The sequence below is a fragment of the Vanellus vanellus genome (genome assembly GCF_965231255.1).
Source record: "Vanellus vanellus genome assembly, chromosome: 1".
In the NCBI taxonomy this organism is placed as follows: domain Eukaryota; kingdom Metazoa; phylum Chordata; class Aves; order Charadriiformes; family Charadriidae; genus Vanellus; species Vanellus vanellus.
In genome coordinates, this window is record NC_138905.1 from 212841368 (window position 1) to 212858775 (window position 17408).

At 39.9% G+C, this 17408-nt stretch overlaps 1 protein-coding gene across 1 annotated transcript in view; it reads right to left on the bottom strand.

Annotated features, from left to right (window-relative positions):
• The window catches only part of NAALAD2 (N-acetylated alpha-linked acidic dipeptidase 2), a gene marked incomplete at its 5' end in the record, with an annotated part of 36551 nt that extends 25442 nt beyond the window's left edge, over positions 1 to 11109 (bottom strand). Inside the window, 8 exons of the mRNA XM_082491666.1 lie at positions 942 to 1040; positions 1314 to 1407; positions 2530 to 2716; positions 3713 to 3838; positions 4659 to 4760; positions 6162 to 6348; positions 9376 to 9487; positions 11028 to 11109. Of these exons, the coding sequence (XP_082347792.1) occupies positions 942 to 1040; positions 1314 to 1407; positions 2530 to 2716; positions 3713 to 3838; positions 4659 to 4760; positions 6162 to 6348; positions 9376 to 9487; positions 11028 to 11109 (989 nt within the window). The remainder of the gene's footprint in view (positions 1 to 941; positions 1041 to 1313; positions 1408 to 2529; positions 2717 to 3712; positions 3839 to 4658; positions 4761 to 6161; positions 6349 to 9375; positions 9488 to 11027) is intronic.
• Positions 11110 to 17408: the final 6299 nt, after the last annotated feature.

A 17408-nucleotide genomic window follows, 5' to 3' on the forward strand; every position in this document is an offset into this window, starting at 1 on the left:
CTCAGAGAATAATACCTCATGTAAACTGAAAGTATTTTATGTGAAAAGGTGATAGAAGTGATCTTTAGCTTTATCTATTGCAGCTGATCAGTTATAAACAAGGAAGAATGCTACAATAGTCCCTGACAGCCAGTCGAACCCCTGATCGTCAAGTGCAAGTGTTACGTGGCTTGGTCTGCCAGAGCGTGACTCTGTTGGTGCTGGAGACCTGGACAGTTGTATTTCTCTGTTAGGGCTGAAAAATGTAAACCGCCAACACAGTATTGCTAATCCAACTGGTCAAAGAGTAGTTCCTCCCAAACAAATTAGTAAGATATATGTGCTCTGGGCTCTTCTGTCCTGTTATTGTTCAGGGCTTTAAATCATGGGGCCTTGCAGATTTGGGGAACAGTTGATGGACTCCCAAATCATTGCCACAGTTCTAAGCTCAAAGAAACCCCATGAGACTTCCAGTGGACAAGGGAAACGTGAGTAGAAGAGAACTACTGAATCATCAGTCCTTCCCTGTTTGACTGCTATAGGCTGGCTGTCCTATTGTCACCTCAGTCATCAGAAACAGGAAAGAAAAGACCAAAGTTTGAAGTTAGAAAGAAGTTTAGGGTTAATTCAACAGTATGAATAAAATGTCTACTTACTGCTATATAGCCATTTTTTAAAAGGACCAGTGAAACAATGTCTGAACCTTAAAGTAAGGATTGAAATTGGAATGACAGGGCTGGACCTATACACTCTGAATCTGTCTATCCATTGACACTGGGGACACTGAGCAAAACCATAGTTTTGATAATTGATTTTCAAATTCTAATAGATATCACCAAGTGTTTCCCACTCAGAAGGAAGTAAATTTCTGCAGAATATATCTAGATGTATTGTTTCACAGATTTTTTTTGTTGAGATTTTTTTTTCCAATATTTTATAAACAGGCAAGTGTTAAAACAGACCTTGTAGAAGAGTTGTCTGCAAATCCTGGCCCTATGTTATAAGACACATTGAGACTTCCCTTCCAGCTGCTGTCTGGAGCTGTGGATCCTCCCATTGCACTGTTAAGTGAAAAACAAGACAAATGCAGTTGGCCAGTAGGCTAAAACCTTAATTCCCTTACTGCACCTTAAACAAGGTGGGTTTACAAAATTCTTAAAAACATTATGCCAGAAACAGATTGCTTTGAATTTTCCACATTTTCTGAAGTACACACTACTACAAAATAATTATAAATACAGGTAACAGCATAGATTTTGCCACCTCAATCTAAAAAAATTTGCGGCACATTTGTACATACTGACTTCTGGTGAGGAGGACTGATGTATACTCACCGTAATAAAACTTCTGCATCATGATATCCAATGGGATGAACTGGGATTTTGGGAATCCCTACACCTTCATTAACTTTATACCTGAAAGTGTACTCTGAGAAACCAGAACAAAATGTCATGTTTATAGTGTTCTTAGCAACTTTCACCAAACTGGAAATACTTTTGAATAGTGCAGCCACACAGTAGCCACAAGCATGCATCATTTTTTTAATTCTTACATTGTTTCTTAAATATTGCTTCAAGGAAACCAAAATGTAATGACAGAGGCACAAACCCAAGAGCGCATCTGCACAACTGTGTAAGGCAAATCCCCAAATTTGATGGGAGGTTAGATTTGCTGTCCACCCATATTATTACATCTCCTCAAAGTTGACTGTGGGACAACCAAGCTGGTGTGTGAGGTGAAGACAGCCCCTATGCAGCCTGTTTACAAGCTGCAGCGGACATTCACAGATGCATTTACCTATGTCGAAGACAGTCAATGTCTCTCTGAATCTGGTGGGCCAGGCACACACAATCTATCTTTTTTTCAGTATTGTGTTGTCTTATGCACCCAACAATGGTCACACAAGCCAGTGAGCTTTCCAGAAGCACCCGTGTGTTCCCATCCCATTGGCAGACAGGACTGGTTGGCACCTTAGTTCATACTGAGTTTAAGATGCCTACAAGGACAGGACAAGTACACGGTGCCAAGTTTCAAAAGACTCCAAGCTGCTGTTATTTTTAATACAGAAATTTTAGTCCCTGTAAAGAGGATTTTAAATTGTTTTTCTGCTTGGAATTCAGGATCAGCAAAGAAACACACCTCCAAGTAAAACTATTACTCCTCTTTGATGGTAGACTATAATCTACTTTAAACTGGTCCTCTTGAGAAACGCAGATATTTAAAAATGGCTATAAATTCTCAGCCATTTTCTACTGCTTCACAGCCTGTAAACCTACGTGTCCTTCTTTTCTAAGAGTTACAAAGCTAGGATCATACAAAGAGATTTTCTTAAAAACTTACTTTCCCTGACTAACTAAAGAGCAACCAGTTGAAATGACATACAGGTAGAACTTAGTCTGCAATAGGAAAATGAACTACTGCTAAAAATAATTTTAAGCAGCTTTTTTCTTTGCATATGTACTGAAGAGAGATGAATTTCTAGAGCCACAATATCTTTCAGCACCGGCTCATAAAGTACTTGATGGCCCAGGGTACAGATCTTTCAGTCACCTTTTGCAGGATAACCTGGTGTCAGAGGGTCCCCTGCTCCATTCAGGTTTAACACATTCCCACGCTGGGCTCCTCTGCCTGGGAGGTTCCATCCATTTGGATAAGCATCTACTCCTGGGGCGCAGTAGTCAGCAGGATCTGAATAAAGTATGATCCCTTGGGCTCCTGCTAATATGGCATTTTTAACCTGTGAAATTATTTGCTTTTAAGAAATGCCTTTTTTTTTTTTAATGCAGTAATAAATCTGAATGTTGCAATTTACTTCCATGGGGACATAGCTTTAGAAGTTGTGTATGTGGAAGAGTGAAAATGACCACAGACTCAGCAGAAGAACAAACCACAGTGAAACACAGTATGTACATTATTTGTGTCACGCCTTTAGTCATAGCTCAAGGCTATGAAATAAAGCACAGGACATAAAACTGAGGCACAAAAACTGACCACTATCTCCACTGTTCCACTATCACCAATTTTGTCAGTTGTTCTCTAAAGTCAGAAGAGTTAGTTATTCAACTTCTGTGCATCAGACTCCTTGTCAAATACTTCTTCAAAATAACACAGTTCCTTGTATACTTACAAGTATCTAAAGGGTGGGTTGAAGGAGGATGGAGCCAGGCTCTTTTCAATAGTTCCAAGTGACAGGACGAGCGGTAATGGGCACAAGTTAGAACACAGGAAGTTCCGTTCAAATACATGGAAACACTTCTTTACGGTGAGGGTGACAGAGCACTGGCACAGGCTGCCCAGGGAGGGTGTGGAGTCCCCTTCTCTGGAGATTTTCAAGACCCGCCTGGATGCAGTCCTGAGTAATGTGCTCCAGGCAAACCTGCTTTAGCAGCGGAGTTGGACTAGATGATCTCTAGAGGTCCCTTCCAACTCTGAAAACTCCGTGATTCCATGATTCCGTGATTCCATATGAAAAGCATCGAAAGCCTTGGCCCTACAAACTACTCAGTTCCCTAAAACAATCTCTTGCAAGAACTGCCTGAGGAGTTTGCAGTCATCTCAGTCTCAGGAGATTAATACATTCATCTGTTTTTTATTGTTTTGGAAGTTATTCTTAGAATGCAGTCACAATGGACACATTGCAGGCTTTCTTCTGCTCATACGTTCCAACTTACAGCCTGCATTAGCTATGAGCACTGTCTGACCCACACAGAAAAAAATAAAACACAATGCTTACTTTGTTTCCTCTGAAGATCTTCCCATATCTGGCAATGACAATCTTTCCTGTACAGTTAATTCCCATTTCACGCTCCAGCTTAAAAAAATCTTCAGTGCGGCCATAATTCACATATACCAGATCTGCCTGCACAGAAAAGAAAAGCAGTTTCATGGCAACTGGTCATTCAACAAACAAAATATCTATTTTTGGCAATACACAGTTTTATTCATTATGTATGATATAGTTTGGGGTCCTTTTTTCATTTCTACAAATGAGAACCAGTGCCTATAAAAACAACAGCAAAAGATTTCCATAATATTCTATAGGATGCCTTGGTTCAAACTGCTTACCTTTCTATATTATCCTTCACTTAACAGCAAGCCTATAAACTGAGGTTGGAAACAAAACTAATGTACTTTGCTAAACTGACAAACTTCTGTGGCCGTGAAAAACTTGTGGTATTTCTTGCACATACACTCACTATTATATAATTTCATTCATCTATGCAATGCAAACTTGTCCCTGACTTGTTCCTCCATGACGAATTATCAGATTAAGTGAGGGACTTTTGTAGCCTTTGAAGACATTCACTTAATCCAAAATGTCTTCCAAATTGATTTATATATTGCTATTTGTCCTTACAACTTAAGCAAGTCCTCTCCATATAATTGAGTAATGTGGAGTAACCTGAGATGTATCCAACATTTTCCATAAAGATAAAAGCTTTTCACTTATTATGTGATTCAAATTTCTAGCAATTTGAGAAAGCTCTTTTTCTAATAGGAGACTTCTAACTTTCACACAATATGTGGCCTAGCTATCTTCACATGTTCTCTTATAGTAATGGTTAATTAAAACTACTACAAGAAATCTTTCGAGAAGTTGGAGCAATCTATCCCAGCAAGTGTGTTGCAATGTATGACCTCAGCTAATAATACTCTTACATATTTTTTTTTTTTCTTACCTCTGGCACTCCTTGTGCTGAAAAAGCATTATATGGTGGCAGTATATCAGTAATGTTTTCATACCCCTGTGGAGCTGGTTCAAATAATGATGTATTGAAAATCTATCAATAAAAACCAGAAGTCTTTGGTCAAACACTCTACCTCCAGGCACAAGTTTGTACAGTAAACTTGATTATTGCAAATGATATGCTAGTTTCCATAAATTGTTAGCAAAAAATACAATTCTAACTGACACACATAGATTCATATAAAAAAAAAACAGCCAGGGATACATAGCTGAATTTTTATAACAGAAAGCAGGTATGAATACAGAGGTAGATCACTTGTCAGGTGCTCATCAGTCACTGCCTGAACCTAAGCAGAGAAGTAGCTGAAAATTGCCAAGAAGTGGTGACCATAAAAAGACACCTAGTTCATCCATGCCATCACAGGTATTTTTTGTGATTACTCTCACCTGCATTACTCCTCTCTTTGCTAGTTACGCTCCAGTTAAACATGCTGCTTTTCATCACTATCTATTGCAACACTTATGTTGCCTCAAGGTTCACATCCACTCTTTTCTCACCTTGTGAGTTTATAGTTGAGAGACTGTGTTAGGGAGTTTTGGGAAGAATTTCTCTATTATTTCACCTCTAAGCTCAAGTCATCCCTGAGAACATGTGCCTTAGTTTCTACCAGGGCTCTTCATCCCCACCTATGTGCTATGATGCTGCTCTAGCAGTCCCATCTCCTCTCCTTGCTCAGGCTCCGTGTCAGATTCTACATCTACTTCTTTATTCCCCTGGGTGTAAAAAATGGAGAAGGTGACTACAGACTGACTGTTCATTATTACTTCCAACACTAACTTAGGAGACACCACAGGAAGCCAGTAGGATCAGGTTCAGAGCCAATGAAACAAGGCAGTGCTGCACACAATGGAGAGTATTTGCGTGGCATTCCTTACCTCTCAGCATCTTATGGAAGCAAAAATTGTACAGATGTTCAAGAGGAGTTTGGATAGGTACTTGGAAGAGAGATCTAACGAGGGTCACTAACTGGATAAATACTTGGAAAAGAGGTCTAATAAAGATTCTTAAAGAGACTAATCACTTTCAGAGAACACGAGCTGAAAACAGCTAGACACTGGAAGAACTGCATGCCTTAAATACATTTATTTGTTCATAAACTTCCCAGTGCATCCACTTAGGGCTCTCTATGGAAACGGGATATTGGCCTAGATGTGTCCTTAAACTGAACCAGTATGGCCATTCTTACACCTTATGATCTGTTGGTGCTAATTGCAGCCTCTCCACACGTCCGCCTTCTGCTGTATGAGGCACTGAGATTTCCGCTGTTCTGCTGCACTGTCTGGAAAATCATTTCTAAATATGAGGTCCCTTTGCACTGGACTTTTTCTCATATTATAAAGCACATACTGGGACGAGTGGGTGGGAAAGCAGAGAAAGACACCATTTCTTTAAAGAGATCTTACATAAATATAGTTTAGTCATTAAAAAGATCACCTCATTCCCTTGATCATCAATTACTGAGATGTAATTTGGCTGCTTTTCATCTGGGTACGAAAGAAGCACATCATAATGAACAAGTTCTGCTGAATCCAGTCCAAATTCCTTCCACTGGCCTTGGATTTGTTTGGCAAGAAGAAGATTCTGTTCAGTTCCTGCGAGGTGAGGCAACTTGGTAAATGAGCTAAAATAAAACAGAAAATCGCTAGTAGGCAGCAAATGCAGAGAATCACAATGCTGAACGCAGATCAGTGTGTATAAAGCTTGTCTTCAAGCCACACGCATGGAAAGGAAGGTCTTGTAGTTAAAGTCTGAGCTGTATAACACGATTGTTTATCAGAGTCTGCATCAGCATAAGCACAAAATGTAGTCAGAGCAGAGGATCTTTCCTGAGGTCTTAAGATAAGTCATTTGAACCTTTCTCTTTGAGTAACAGAAATAGCCACATCTATGCACAAGCAATGAAAATCAGTGTCAAAGACACTCAGCATCAGGATATGAACAGTATGCAAGGAGCAGAAATAGCTACAGGAAAGCTACCCATTCAGAAACAAGCCCTCCAAATAATTCTGGTATCTGATGATGGGTTTGTACACTGTTGGCATAACATATACTAATAAGTTTAACTTGAAAATCTTTATGACAAATTATCTGCACAGATTTGTTCTTTTTTTTTCTTAATAAAAGCCTGAATAATGAAAGCCTCTAAACAACATTTACATCCAGATAAGACATAACGCATAATGGTGACAAATAGTCAGAAACAATAACCAGCCCCTCTGGGCTACCCTACAGAAATCTGCCTACAATTTGTTTGGCCCACTGAATAGATGAGTTATGGTGAATGCTGATCAGTCAGCTGTGCACGAAGCACCAACTTCCAATTCCCGACAGGCTACTTGTTAATGGCTGCCCCACGGATGTCAAATACCATTAATTACCATTAATTAGTGGTGCCAAGTACCATGATTAGTACCACTTCAACTTGTCAGTTCAGACTATTTTCAACCCATGTAACGACATGCTCTTCAGTATGCGCTTCTTCAGCTTCCAAATGAGAATGCTGTGGGAGACGATGGCCAAAGCCTTGTTAAAGTCAAGGATGCTTCAGCCACTCTAACATTTCCATGGATACACGCAGCCAGCCATTTTCTTGCAGAAGACAATCACCCTGATCAGAGCGGTCATGTAAACACATATTAAAAAAAATGCTGACTGTTCCTAATTATCTCTGTGTCCTTCGTGTGTTTGGAAGCAGATTCCAGAAGGATATTTTGTCAACTTTCCAGGGCCACAGTTCCGACAGATTGTCCTTCTTGCCTTACTTAAAGTAGGGGACATCAGCCTTGTCCAATCACCAGAACTTGTCATAGACAGCAGCCTTGCAGTCATAACTTCCAGGTCTTTCACACGAATGCCACCTGGCCCCCTGGATTTGAATGCATCAACGTTCTCCAGGTAGACCACAACCTTCTGCCCTCTGCTGTTGTCTTTCCTTCTCTTTTAATTGTGCAGGTATGCACCGAGGTTTGGAAGCAACCTTTGCCAAAGCTCGTTGCCTGTCTTCTTCTTGCACTTTAATTCTCTAGAGTATTTTAAGTACCTTTTAATTCCTTAAGTACTCTAGTTTAAATACTACATATGCCATCAGGAAAAACATACTGAATAACATGATGCCTTTTTGCAATTTTTCACTTCCAAACAGTCTCATCCTTTCCAGAGCTATGACTCAATGCAAAGGTCAAGGTGTCTGCATTTTCTGAGACTCAAAGTTTGTTTTCCCCACTTGATAAAAACAGGTTTAGTAGTCTGAATAACTACGAATAGGGATCAAAAATTTTCAAGCTCACATTTTTTATGCTTTTAACAAATTTTTGGATTGCATATTAGTATAATTTTTCTGCGGTTCCTGCTTTTTATTTGAATTTAGGGGAAAAAAAAAAACCCAGTATGAAGAATTTGGCCCATCATCAAAGTGAGCAGGCAAACCAGACACCATTAATACCCTATGCCCAAGAAACTTTAGCATAATTGGAGCACTATTTCATGCTGTCATCAATCTCTATGTTGCCTGGACTCTCACTCAAACATAATCTTCAGAAACTCTCCAATCTACTGAGAGCAACAAATACAAAATAAGATAAGGCCTATAGACTTAAAAAGCTAATTGGTGTTAGAAATGAAACCTTTTGGTTTAAGAATAAATGGACAGAAATCAAATTTGTCAGCAAACCTTTGATGTTTATGATGCAGTTGCTGACTTACATGCTGAATATCAACATGTTACTAACCAGAGGTTATATTTGTTTACTTTTTTGTATTAATATATTTTTAATATATTTGTTCCTTTGTAGAAGATACAAATATGCACAAGAATGATTTTTTTTCTTTTTCAGTGAAATAGATGGAAAATCGGGAGGATATTTCTACATTCCTACTGTTTTAGATGTTTGGAAAGAACTGCACAGATAAACTAGGATGCAAAAAAGTATATTTAATAACAATTGCATCATGCAAAACTTAACCAACGCACATTGCGCTTGGACAGGGACCTTCACCTTCTGAGTCAGAAGACAGGGTGTAATGGGATCTCAAGCATCCAATTTAACAGGACATTATCCAATCTGGCCACACTAAAGGAATTAGCAGTTGTAACTATACGTGCACCTCAGTGCCATGCAAACTTTGTAGCATTTTGAAGAGATTAATTTTCTACTTAGACTAATTGGGCTATTAGCCACTCAAATAGAAAGTCTAAACAGACACTGGACAGATTATCAATCAATCAAATGTAATTAATAGCTATCAGTGTATCTCAAATACAGTAAAATCATCAGTCTGAGACAAAGCAAAGTTATCTGATGTTAGAGTTTCAGACATTTGTGAGGAAAAAACTGAAACTTATACTTATATCAAGACTATGGAAAACCATAATAAAAAGCATGACAAGCACTGGCAGTAATGAATCTTGAGGAACGTACATTTAACATTACAACCACTCCAAAAAGGTAACTTCAAAAAGAGGGAGGAGGGGACAGACGGGTTGTGAGTCTCTCCCTTCTCCTCCCCACAGACATTCTGTACCAACCAAAATACTTCCAAAGCATCTAAACAGCTCTGCTTTCTGAGGCTGTTCCTTGGAGCTGATTTATCACTTTCTGGCTTCTGTGAGTGATAAAATTATTCAAAAACCAAGACGCGCAGGGCTTACCGAAGGAAACGCTTGATGTTTTCTGCTTTCATTTCAGCCACAAGTTTGTGTCTCACATTTTGATAGCCATCTGAAGAGTTGGGTGTTCTCTCAGTCGGTTTTGTAAACCATCCTGAAACACATTTGAAAAGCTTCCTGCTTAGCAAGAACCCCAGTCCTCACATATTTGAGCCCATGTGCACATAAAGTACTGAACAGTCTCACTAAAACCAGGAGGACGAACTGGGCTTAGAGCACCCTCTGTCAGTGTTTGCTGGCTCAAACATAGAAGTGAAATAGAAAAGTTAAATATACTTCATTGACTGAATTGCCAAAAAATGGAGATATTTAAAAGAGCACACCCTAAATATCAGTTAAATACAGTCCCCTTTTTAAGGCAGATTCATGTCTCATTAATTTTAAACTACAGTTTAAATTCTCAATTAACTGTTTGCAGTGGGAGGATTGAACTACTCATACTCATGATGAAATCCCTTTATTTAATTTATTTATATATTTAAAAATATGTGCAAATTTAAAGCGAAGGTCTAAGACTCAACAGCCACCCTGCCAGCATTATAATTGTTATAGATTTGGGGAAAAGTGGGTTTAGTCTATTTAATAATTAAAGGAATAAAGTTAACTATGACCCTAGTCAGTTTTTAAAAGTTAAAGATTTTTCAGTTGCCATAAATCTGAAAGGTGAGAGTATACTAACTACATGAATTTGTCTTAAAAAAAAAAAAAAGTCCTTTCCTATTCCAGCTAGAAAAATCCCAAACTGAGAAAACTGTAATAATAAAGCCACATATATGTCCTGCCACATGCACAATATACATGATCTCTCAGACTTAAATGCAATTGTAGTAACGCTCTGAACATAACAGTGGTACTGGATCAGACCAAAGGTCCGTCTTTCCCAGTATTCTTTTTTGGAGCTTCGCCAAAAGATGAGGTTCAGGGAAATGTATGAGAACAGCACAAGCATTAGAAATTTGCAGCTCAGGGATCTCCTAAATCAAATTAATGATTTTTATATTTAATAGCCCTCATGGATTTTTCTTTCATGCTTTAGCCTTAGGTGTGTGCTACAATACAAGTTTAAAAAGAACAGATGCAGACATTTAATTTTAAACTTAAAAGCAAATGCTGCAAGTGACCGCAGAAAAGAATCTAATGTTCTAGTGAAGTTCATTTTACATGATGGAAAATTCAGCAACTCCAATCTTGGCTGTCTGTCAAAACTCCTCCTCTACATTCTGCCCTTTGATTTCTAAAATAGCAACTGAATGGGAGCATTTAAACACATTTTCAGTAAAAATCAGGAAATACAAACAACAAAAAAATAATCCTGGACGTTTTGCAATCACAGAATTCTCAAACTCTTCTATTAATTTCTCCTCTTTGAATATCTGATTACCCATTACAGGAAGCTGTCGGTTCACCAGGGCTCATCTTGGGCTGAAGCACGCAGCCGTTATACTCCTCACCCCCTAAAGACCAAAACTGCTAGAAAGAACAACCCTTTAGACAAACAGTGGGACCAGTATCATGTAACATCCCTAAAAAGCAGTAAAAGCTCCCTGACAGGGAGTTAATCACAACAGGAGTTGCAGAGAAGTATCCGTAGAGGGTAAAGGCTGTGAGCTGAGCCCTGGTGTCTCTCCACTCACCTGCAAGAAAGCCCAGCAAGAAGCAGCCCAGCAGCCCTGGGCAGCCCAGCCATGTGCAGAGGGTGGCCTTGCTCCTGGCCATACCGGCACCGGTGGCCGGCAGCTCTGCAGGCTGCAAGGAGGGCAGGCAAGCAGCTGCCTTCCTCCTCCTCCTCCTCCTCCTCCCTCTCCTCCTCCTCCCGCCCTCAGTCCCAGGGCTGCCCCGGCTTCTGCGATTCTCAGCTCTCCTCCTGCCTAACCAGCCTCAAGCCCTGAATGGTGATGATATGATTTTCTGAGTGCAATAAAGCACTTCCATTTCTTAGTCTCACCCCACAAGGCAGCTTGTGTGTAGCTGCATGTGTATCTCTGCAACAAATATGCATCTAGACTGTGCACCAAGCAATGCATTATTGCTGCTATCTGTTAACTATCAGGACTTTATGGTTGTGAAAGTTCCTGTTTTAGGCTTAATCACAATCAGTATTTGTTCCAGTGGAAGTGGCCAAGAGATGAAATGGAGCAAGGGAAAACTTGTTTTCTCTTTACCAAGGAAGCATTGAATTGCTCCCCTTTGTAATCCGTGGTTACGTTAATCCTTGGCAAGTGATGAATACTTAGAGCAGCTCAGAACACAATTTAGATTAGCCAATGGAGACACTTCCAGACCTCATCACATTTGCAACTGGGAAACGTTGCGTAACTATCATCTATATTCTCTAGCTTTTTACATTTTGGATTACAATTTTCTTAGGATCAAGTTTTCCTAGTCTAATTCAGCCAAATCCACCAGTATCTCATGGCAAAGGATACAACTTCAGCCCAGGGAATAGTCAAGGTACTTTCACAGAATCACAGAATCATAATATTTTGTACAAACTTACCCTGGCCTCATACATCACTCCCTGCTGGTGAGTTCCTGCACAGCTACGTGGAAGCCAAGCCTGATGTCTCTGGAACTGAGTACCTGCCCACCTGAGACCAGTCATCCTGCTGAAGGGAGAAAGCTTTTCTGGGAGCCTGGACATGCTCTGAGCTCTTACCACTCACTCCCAAAAGAGTCCAAAGCAGATATATCATGTCAAAGAAATGGCAGTGCTCCAAGTATCCAAACTTTCTTAAATAGACTAGGTTGAGCTGAAAATATTCAGAAACAGCTGAAGAGACTGGTTAATGTCCTAATTACTTCACTAAAGCTCTTCAGAGATTAGAGAATTACACCACTTGGGTATTCTGCACCAGTCACAGCCACTGTCTTAAGCATACATCTGGACGTCTTTGTTCAAATCATAAGCACGTCCAGTTTTGCGATTTTTTTTCTGTCGTTTCCCAACTGCTCATAAGCAATCATGAATTCTGAACAGCAAGGACTTTTCACACCAACATCTCATTTGACATTATACAAACCAGATGGAATTCCACCTACAGAACTTACAAAGAATGAACATATTGATGTATTATTAGCATTTATACAGCACCACAGGTGTAGGACTGGCACATAATAGACAGTAAAGTGACAAGGGCTTTTGGAGATTACTATCTAAATTAGACCTCACATGATGATAACATCAGTCGAGAAAGAACGTAAGAATAGCAGCAGTGAGAAAGTATGAAATGTATTTATTTTTATGCCTACATCTTTTTAAAGTGATAAGGACATCAGCTATGCTGAGGTTGAACAATAGTAGTAACCCAGCAGCTTCTACCACTTAAAATACAGTCCTAGTACTATTAGTTATTAGTTGTGTCACGTCCTTACATTCCATGGTTTGGCCACTACTGGAATACATTACATTCCATTTAAATGCAAGTATAACATACAGTATAAATCTGTGCCTTGAATCACACGCCCTCCACAACAGGACAGGGGCAGGAAATAAGATAAAAAAGCTCATGGGTTGAGATAAAGACAGGGACATCACTTCCCAATTACCATCATGCTTTACATCAGGCATAGAAAAGTAATGACCTTCATATATGTATTGCTGGAAAAGATTACTAAACAACTGAGCAATCAACTGTTTTAAAGAAAGTTGGTCTCTTTCTCACAAATTGTTGTAGTCCTATGCCAGTGTTGAATAAAAAACACATTCTGAAAACTCCTATTTTCATAAATTGGAAATTTTGGGTTCTTTCTAGCCTTAAATTCTTGAAACATTTATTCTTCTGTCCCAGCTGAATAAGGGATGACTTAGCGCTTCTTCCATGAGGGCCATGAAGATGATCAGAGGAATGGATCACCTCTCCTATGAGGACAGGCTGAGCGAATTGGGGTTGTTCAGCCTGGAGAAGAGAAGGCTCTGAGGAGACCTTATTGTGGTCTTTCAGTACTTCAAGGGGGCCTACAGGAAAGATGGGGACAGACTTTTCAGCAACGCCTGTTGTGACAGGACAAGGGGTAATGGCTTTAAAGTAAAAGAGGGCAGATTTAGACTAGATATAAGGAAGAAAGTTTTACAATGAGGGTGGGTTTACAACCAGAGAGGTGGTAGATGCCCCATCCCTGGAAAGATTCAAGGTTAGGCTGAATGGGGCTCTGAGCAACCTGATCTAGTCAAAGATGTCCCTGCTCATTGCAGGGGAGTTGGACTAGATGATCTTTGGAGGTCCCTTCCAACCCAAACTATTCTATTCTATTCTATTCTATTCTATTCTATTCTATGAACCAGCCTGTTATGCTGTGGAGGCCAGTGTAAGGAGTGAAATTACTACACAATCATTTTTGTTGTCCCTCTCAGATCATGTCTATTTTATACACAGATATTTGAAATTGCTTGCTCATATGTTGCATAAGTATCCCTGAGCTATCGCATCTGCACACTTCCCAAGAAGATGAGAAAAATGGCATATAAAGGCTAAATAAATACCATTTACCGAGGCGAAACAGAAGTTTTCGCTTGATAACAGAATTTATAGATGCAGCTGGCTTCCCTTTTGGAAGGGGGAACGGGGTGCAGCAATCCAGAGGTTTCTTAAAGAATGTGGGGAGAGAGCAGCTAGAACTAAGTTTTCCAAAAGAATGGAGGTGGAATAAAGCCACCTCCTCCTATACCAGCTTCCATCTTCCTCTGCCTGGGCTGGCAGTGGGGGTTCTCGGGTTCTCTTTTCTTTAGCACTGTTTTGCTGCTCCTTTCTTGTGTCGTGTCGTCCCCCGTCCTCCCCCGTCCTCCCCCCCCCCCTTTTTTTTTTTGTTTCTGTACTTCCTTTACTTTCTCTCCTTTGCTGGTACTACTTGTTCCACAATATGCAGCATGCAGTATCTATCCTGCATATTCCCTGTTTCCAGAGTCTTGGGACATGGCCTAAATAACCCACTCTACACATTACTAAATCACAAAGCAAAAGCTGTAGTATTGTGTCTTACAAATGCTCCTTAGAATAACTGGAGCCAGAGAACAATGAGCCCAACATGGTGAGATCTAAAGTAGAGCATGCCTGGAATGCAAAGGCACATCTGTGAGGAGGTGGAAGAAGCTGCTCCAAACCAAACCTCATCTCACTCTTAGCTGTTACTGAGCACCTCACTTAGCAGCCAAGGAGAGAGCTCAGAGCTGGTAAGACGATTAGTATCCCATAAGACTCATCTCTCTTTGAAGCACTTCCTGACCAAATCAAAACCACATCTATCAGCCACCCTATTCTTTTACAGGGGGGTTTCCTGCTAGAATTAAGGTATTACCAGTGTGAGATACTGCTCAGACTGCTTCTCGGATAATAGCTGGGTATTTTATTCAGTGCTGAAAAAAACAACCTCAGCCTATGTTTAATCAAAGTCAAGACTTGAGGCTGATGAGGGATAAAACCAGTCCTAAGTAAGTCACAAAAATTCTGCAAGACAAGCAGTGTGAAAAAAATACTAGGAAAAGCGATTTCTTTCCTCAGACCAGGTGACAAAACTGAAGAAAGGCCCAAAACACAGATGAACTCCTGAACACACAGTACTTCTTCAAATTAGTATCACTTTTAAAACCAGCAAGAAAACAATCATTTATAGGCCTTATATTGACCTCAGGAGTGGTGATAATTGCACATGTTGAGAGTGAAAACAAGTGAGGTTCAGCCAAACCTAGCAGAATTTGCAGATATTCTACTCCAGACATATGTTCTACTTAGTTAAAAAAAAAAATATATATATCCCTAGTAAACTCAAAAAGCTCTGCAAACAGCAAAGATACACATGCCAAATGCAAAGGTAGCATGCATTTGTTGAATGCATAATTATGCTATGCAGCCAATTAGCAAAACCAGCAACAGAACATAAAAATACAGAATACACAGAATAAATGCCAGGGCTTGCAAACTGTTGGTAGCAGCTGCTCAGCTACTGGGCCCCACAGGTTATTTGCAGCAAGAAAGATATGCTGCTGTTGTGCTGCTTGACCTATTGTTTGACTAAAGGTGGTACTCGTGTCCTGAGAGATCAAAGGGCCCCGGTTTGTGGGAGAGGCAGCTGTGGCAGGAAAAACGGCAACAGGGGAACGCTCTACCGCAATTTCAAATCAGTAGATTCCTTCTGACTCTGCCAGTTGCACAGCCCCCTGGAACTTTCTCACGGCCTCTGCAGTCTATCTGACTGCCAGATTAAAAGGGTAGTAGATTTTGATGCTTTGAGTTGGAGTCTCTGTTATCTTGAACTTCAGGAGTCCATTACCAGAGTCCAGCTAAAATAAAGTTTACATTGCCTGCAGCTGACAAGTTCGGCTTGCAAACTTTGACCCTTTCTTCTACAAGAGGAATATACTCAGTGAGGCAGAGAGAGTAAAAGACTGTGCATTGAACATAAACCAAATGATATCTTCCAGCATGCACCAGTTTCTCAAGAAGACAGAGTCAGCCTCTTCAGTGGTGCATGACAGGAGGATGAGAAACAGCAGTCATAAACTGAAACAAGAGGTTCTGTCTGGATATAAGGAAAAGCTTTTCCATCATGAGGGCAGTGAAGCACCGGAGTATGTTGCACAGACGTTATGCAGTCTCCATCCTTAGAGATTTTCAAGACTGAACTTGATAAAACTCCATGCAACCTGGTCTGACCTTGGAGCTCACCCTGCTTTGAGCAGGAGTTTGGACTAGAAACCTCCTGAGTTCTCTTCCAACCCTATGATCCTATGATTGTGTGATATTCATCCATTCATTACAATCCTCTGCCCTGGGGAGCTGCTGTCCATCAAGTGAAAGTCTACAATTTACTGACTCCAGCTGTGAGAGTTGGCTGCTCTGCTCCACCACGGTACTGTCTGTAGTCCAGCAGCTCATTTCAAACTGCTCATACCAGCAGGGACGAGCACAGGTCCCAGCTCAAAGATGTTGACTACCAGTGATTGCTCTGTCTCAGCTAAACCTCAACACTTGAGGTAAGATCTGTGTTGAGAGCACCTGAATTTAGAAATCACGCTACCAGGTCAACAGACTTTCCAGCCAAAGTAACATTGACATTACTGGTTTCATAATAGCAAGGATTCATTTTAATACAAGTATAGTTTCTACCTTTTCCACACATGAGTATGCTTTCATTTCATTTGATTTGAACCCTTAGTGCATAGGATGGTCATTGTCTGGAGTTCTTTGGAAAATTTTGATAGCATCCAATTTGTGATCATATGATAGGAAGTATTCTTCAAAAAATACCGTTCCTTTTTCATTTCATCTCCAAATTCTTTAACGTAATTCCTCAAATTGGAAAGGATGCTCTCAACAATGCCACTGTGCCAGCTAGGTTCCTCCCTCTGCTTACTAAGTACTTCTAAAGCTCATCTTGTAATCAAGTCATCTGATGCTGTACATAAATCAATGACTCGGTGAGTTTGCCTGCAGCAACTGTAAAAGCCAAATGAGTGTTTGAAAGAAGCTGTCTGGAATTAGGATCTCCGTTCTTCCAGGTATTAATTACAGCATATTTAGAAAATAGAAGAACCTAAAGTTGATTATAGTAAACAACTCTGCTAATGGCCATCTCTAGCTGAAAACACCTGTAGTTACATGAATAATTGTTTCGTGTTAGATGATTAGTAAACTGTAAATTCAACATACTTAGTTGATTTTGGATTTTGTTCCTGTTAACAACTGATTTTTTTTTTTTTTTTACTTAATTCAACAGTAGTTGGCCACTTCCTATGGAATAATATCAAACTTGAGAACCAAAACAGCTAATCTGGTCAACTGCACTTGGCAGTGTTAAGAGTGAATTTCAACTCACTGTAGAAGTCTAGAAAAAATACTTTTTTATGTTTCAAATTCTACTTTGCTGAAGGACAATTAGCACACAAACCTTATCTTGAATTCTTGTATAGGAAACGATTTCACACTTAGGGCTTGAGTCAACTAATAGCTATGCCCATGAGATACCCTGGCAGATCTAACAAAAACCACAGATGCTTAAATAGTAGTTATTCCTGTATCTGG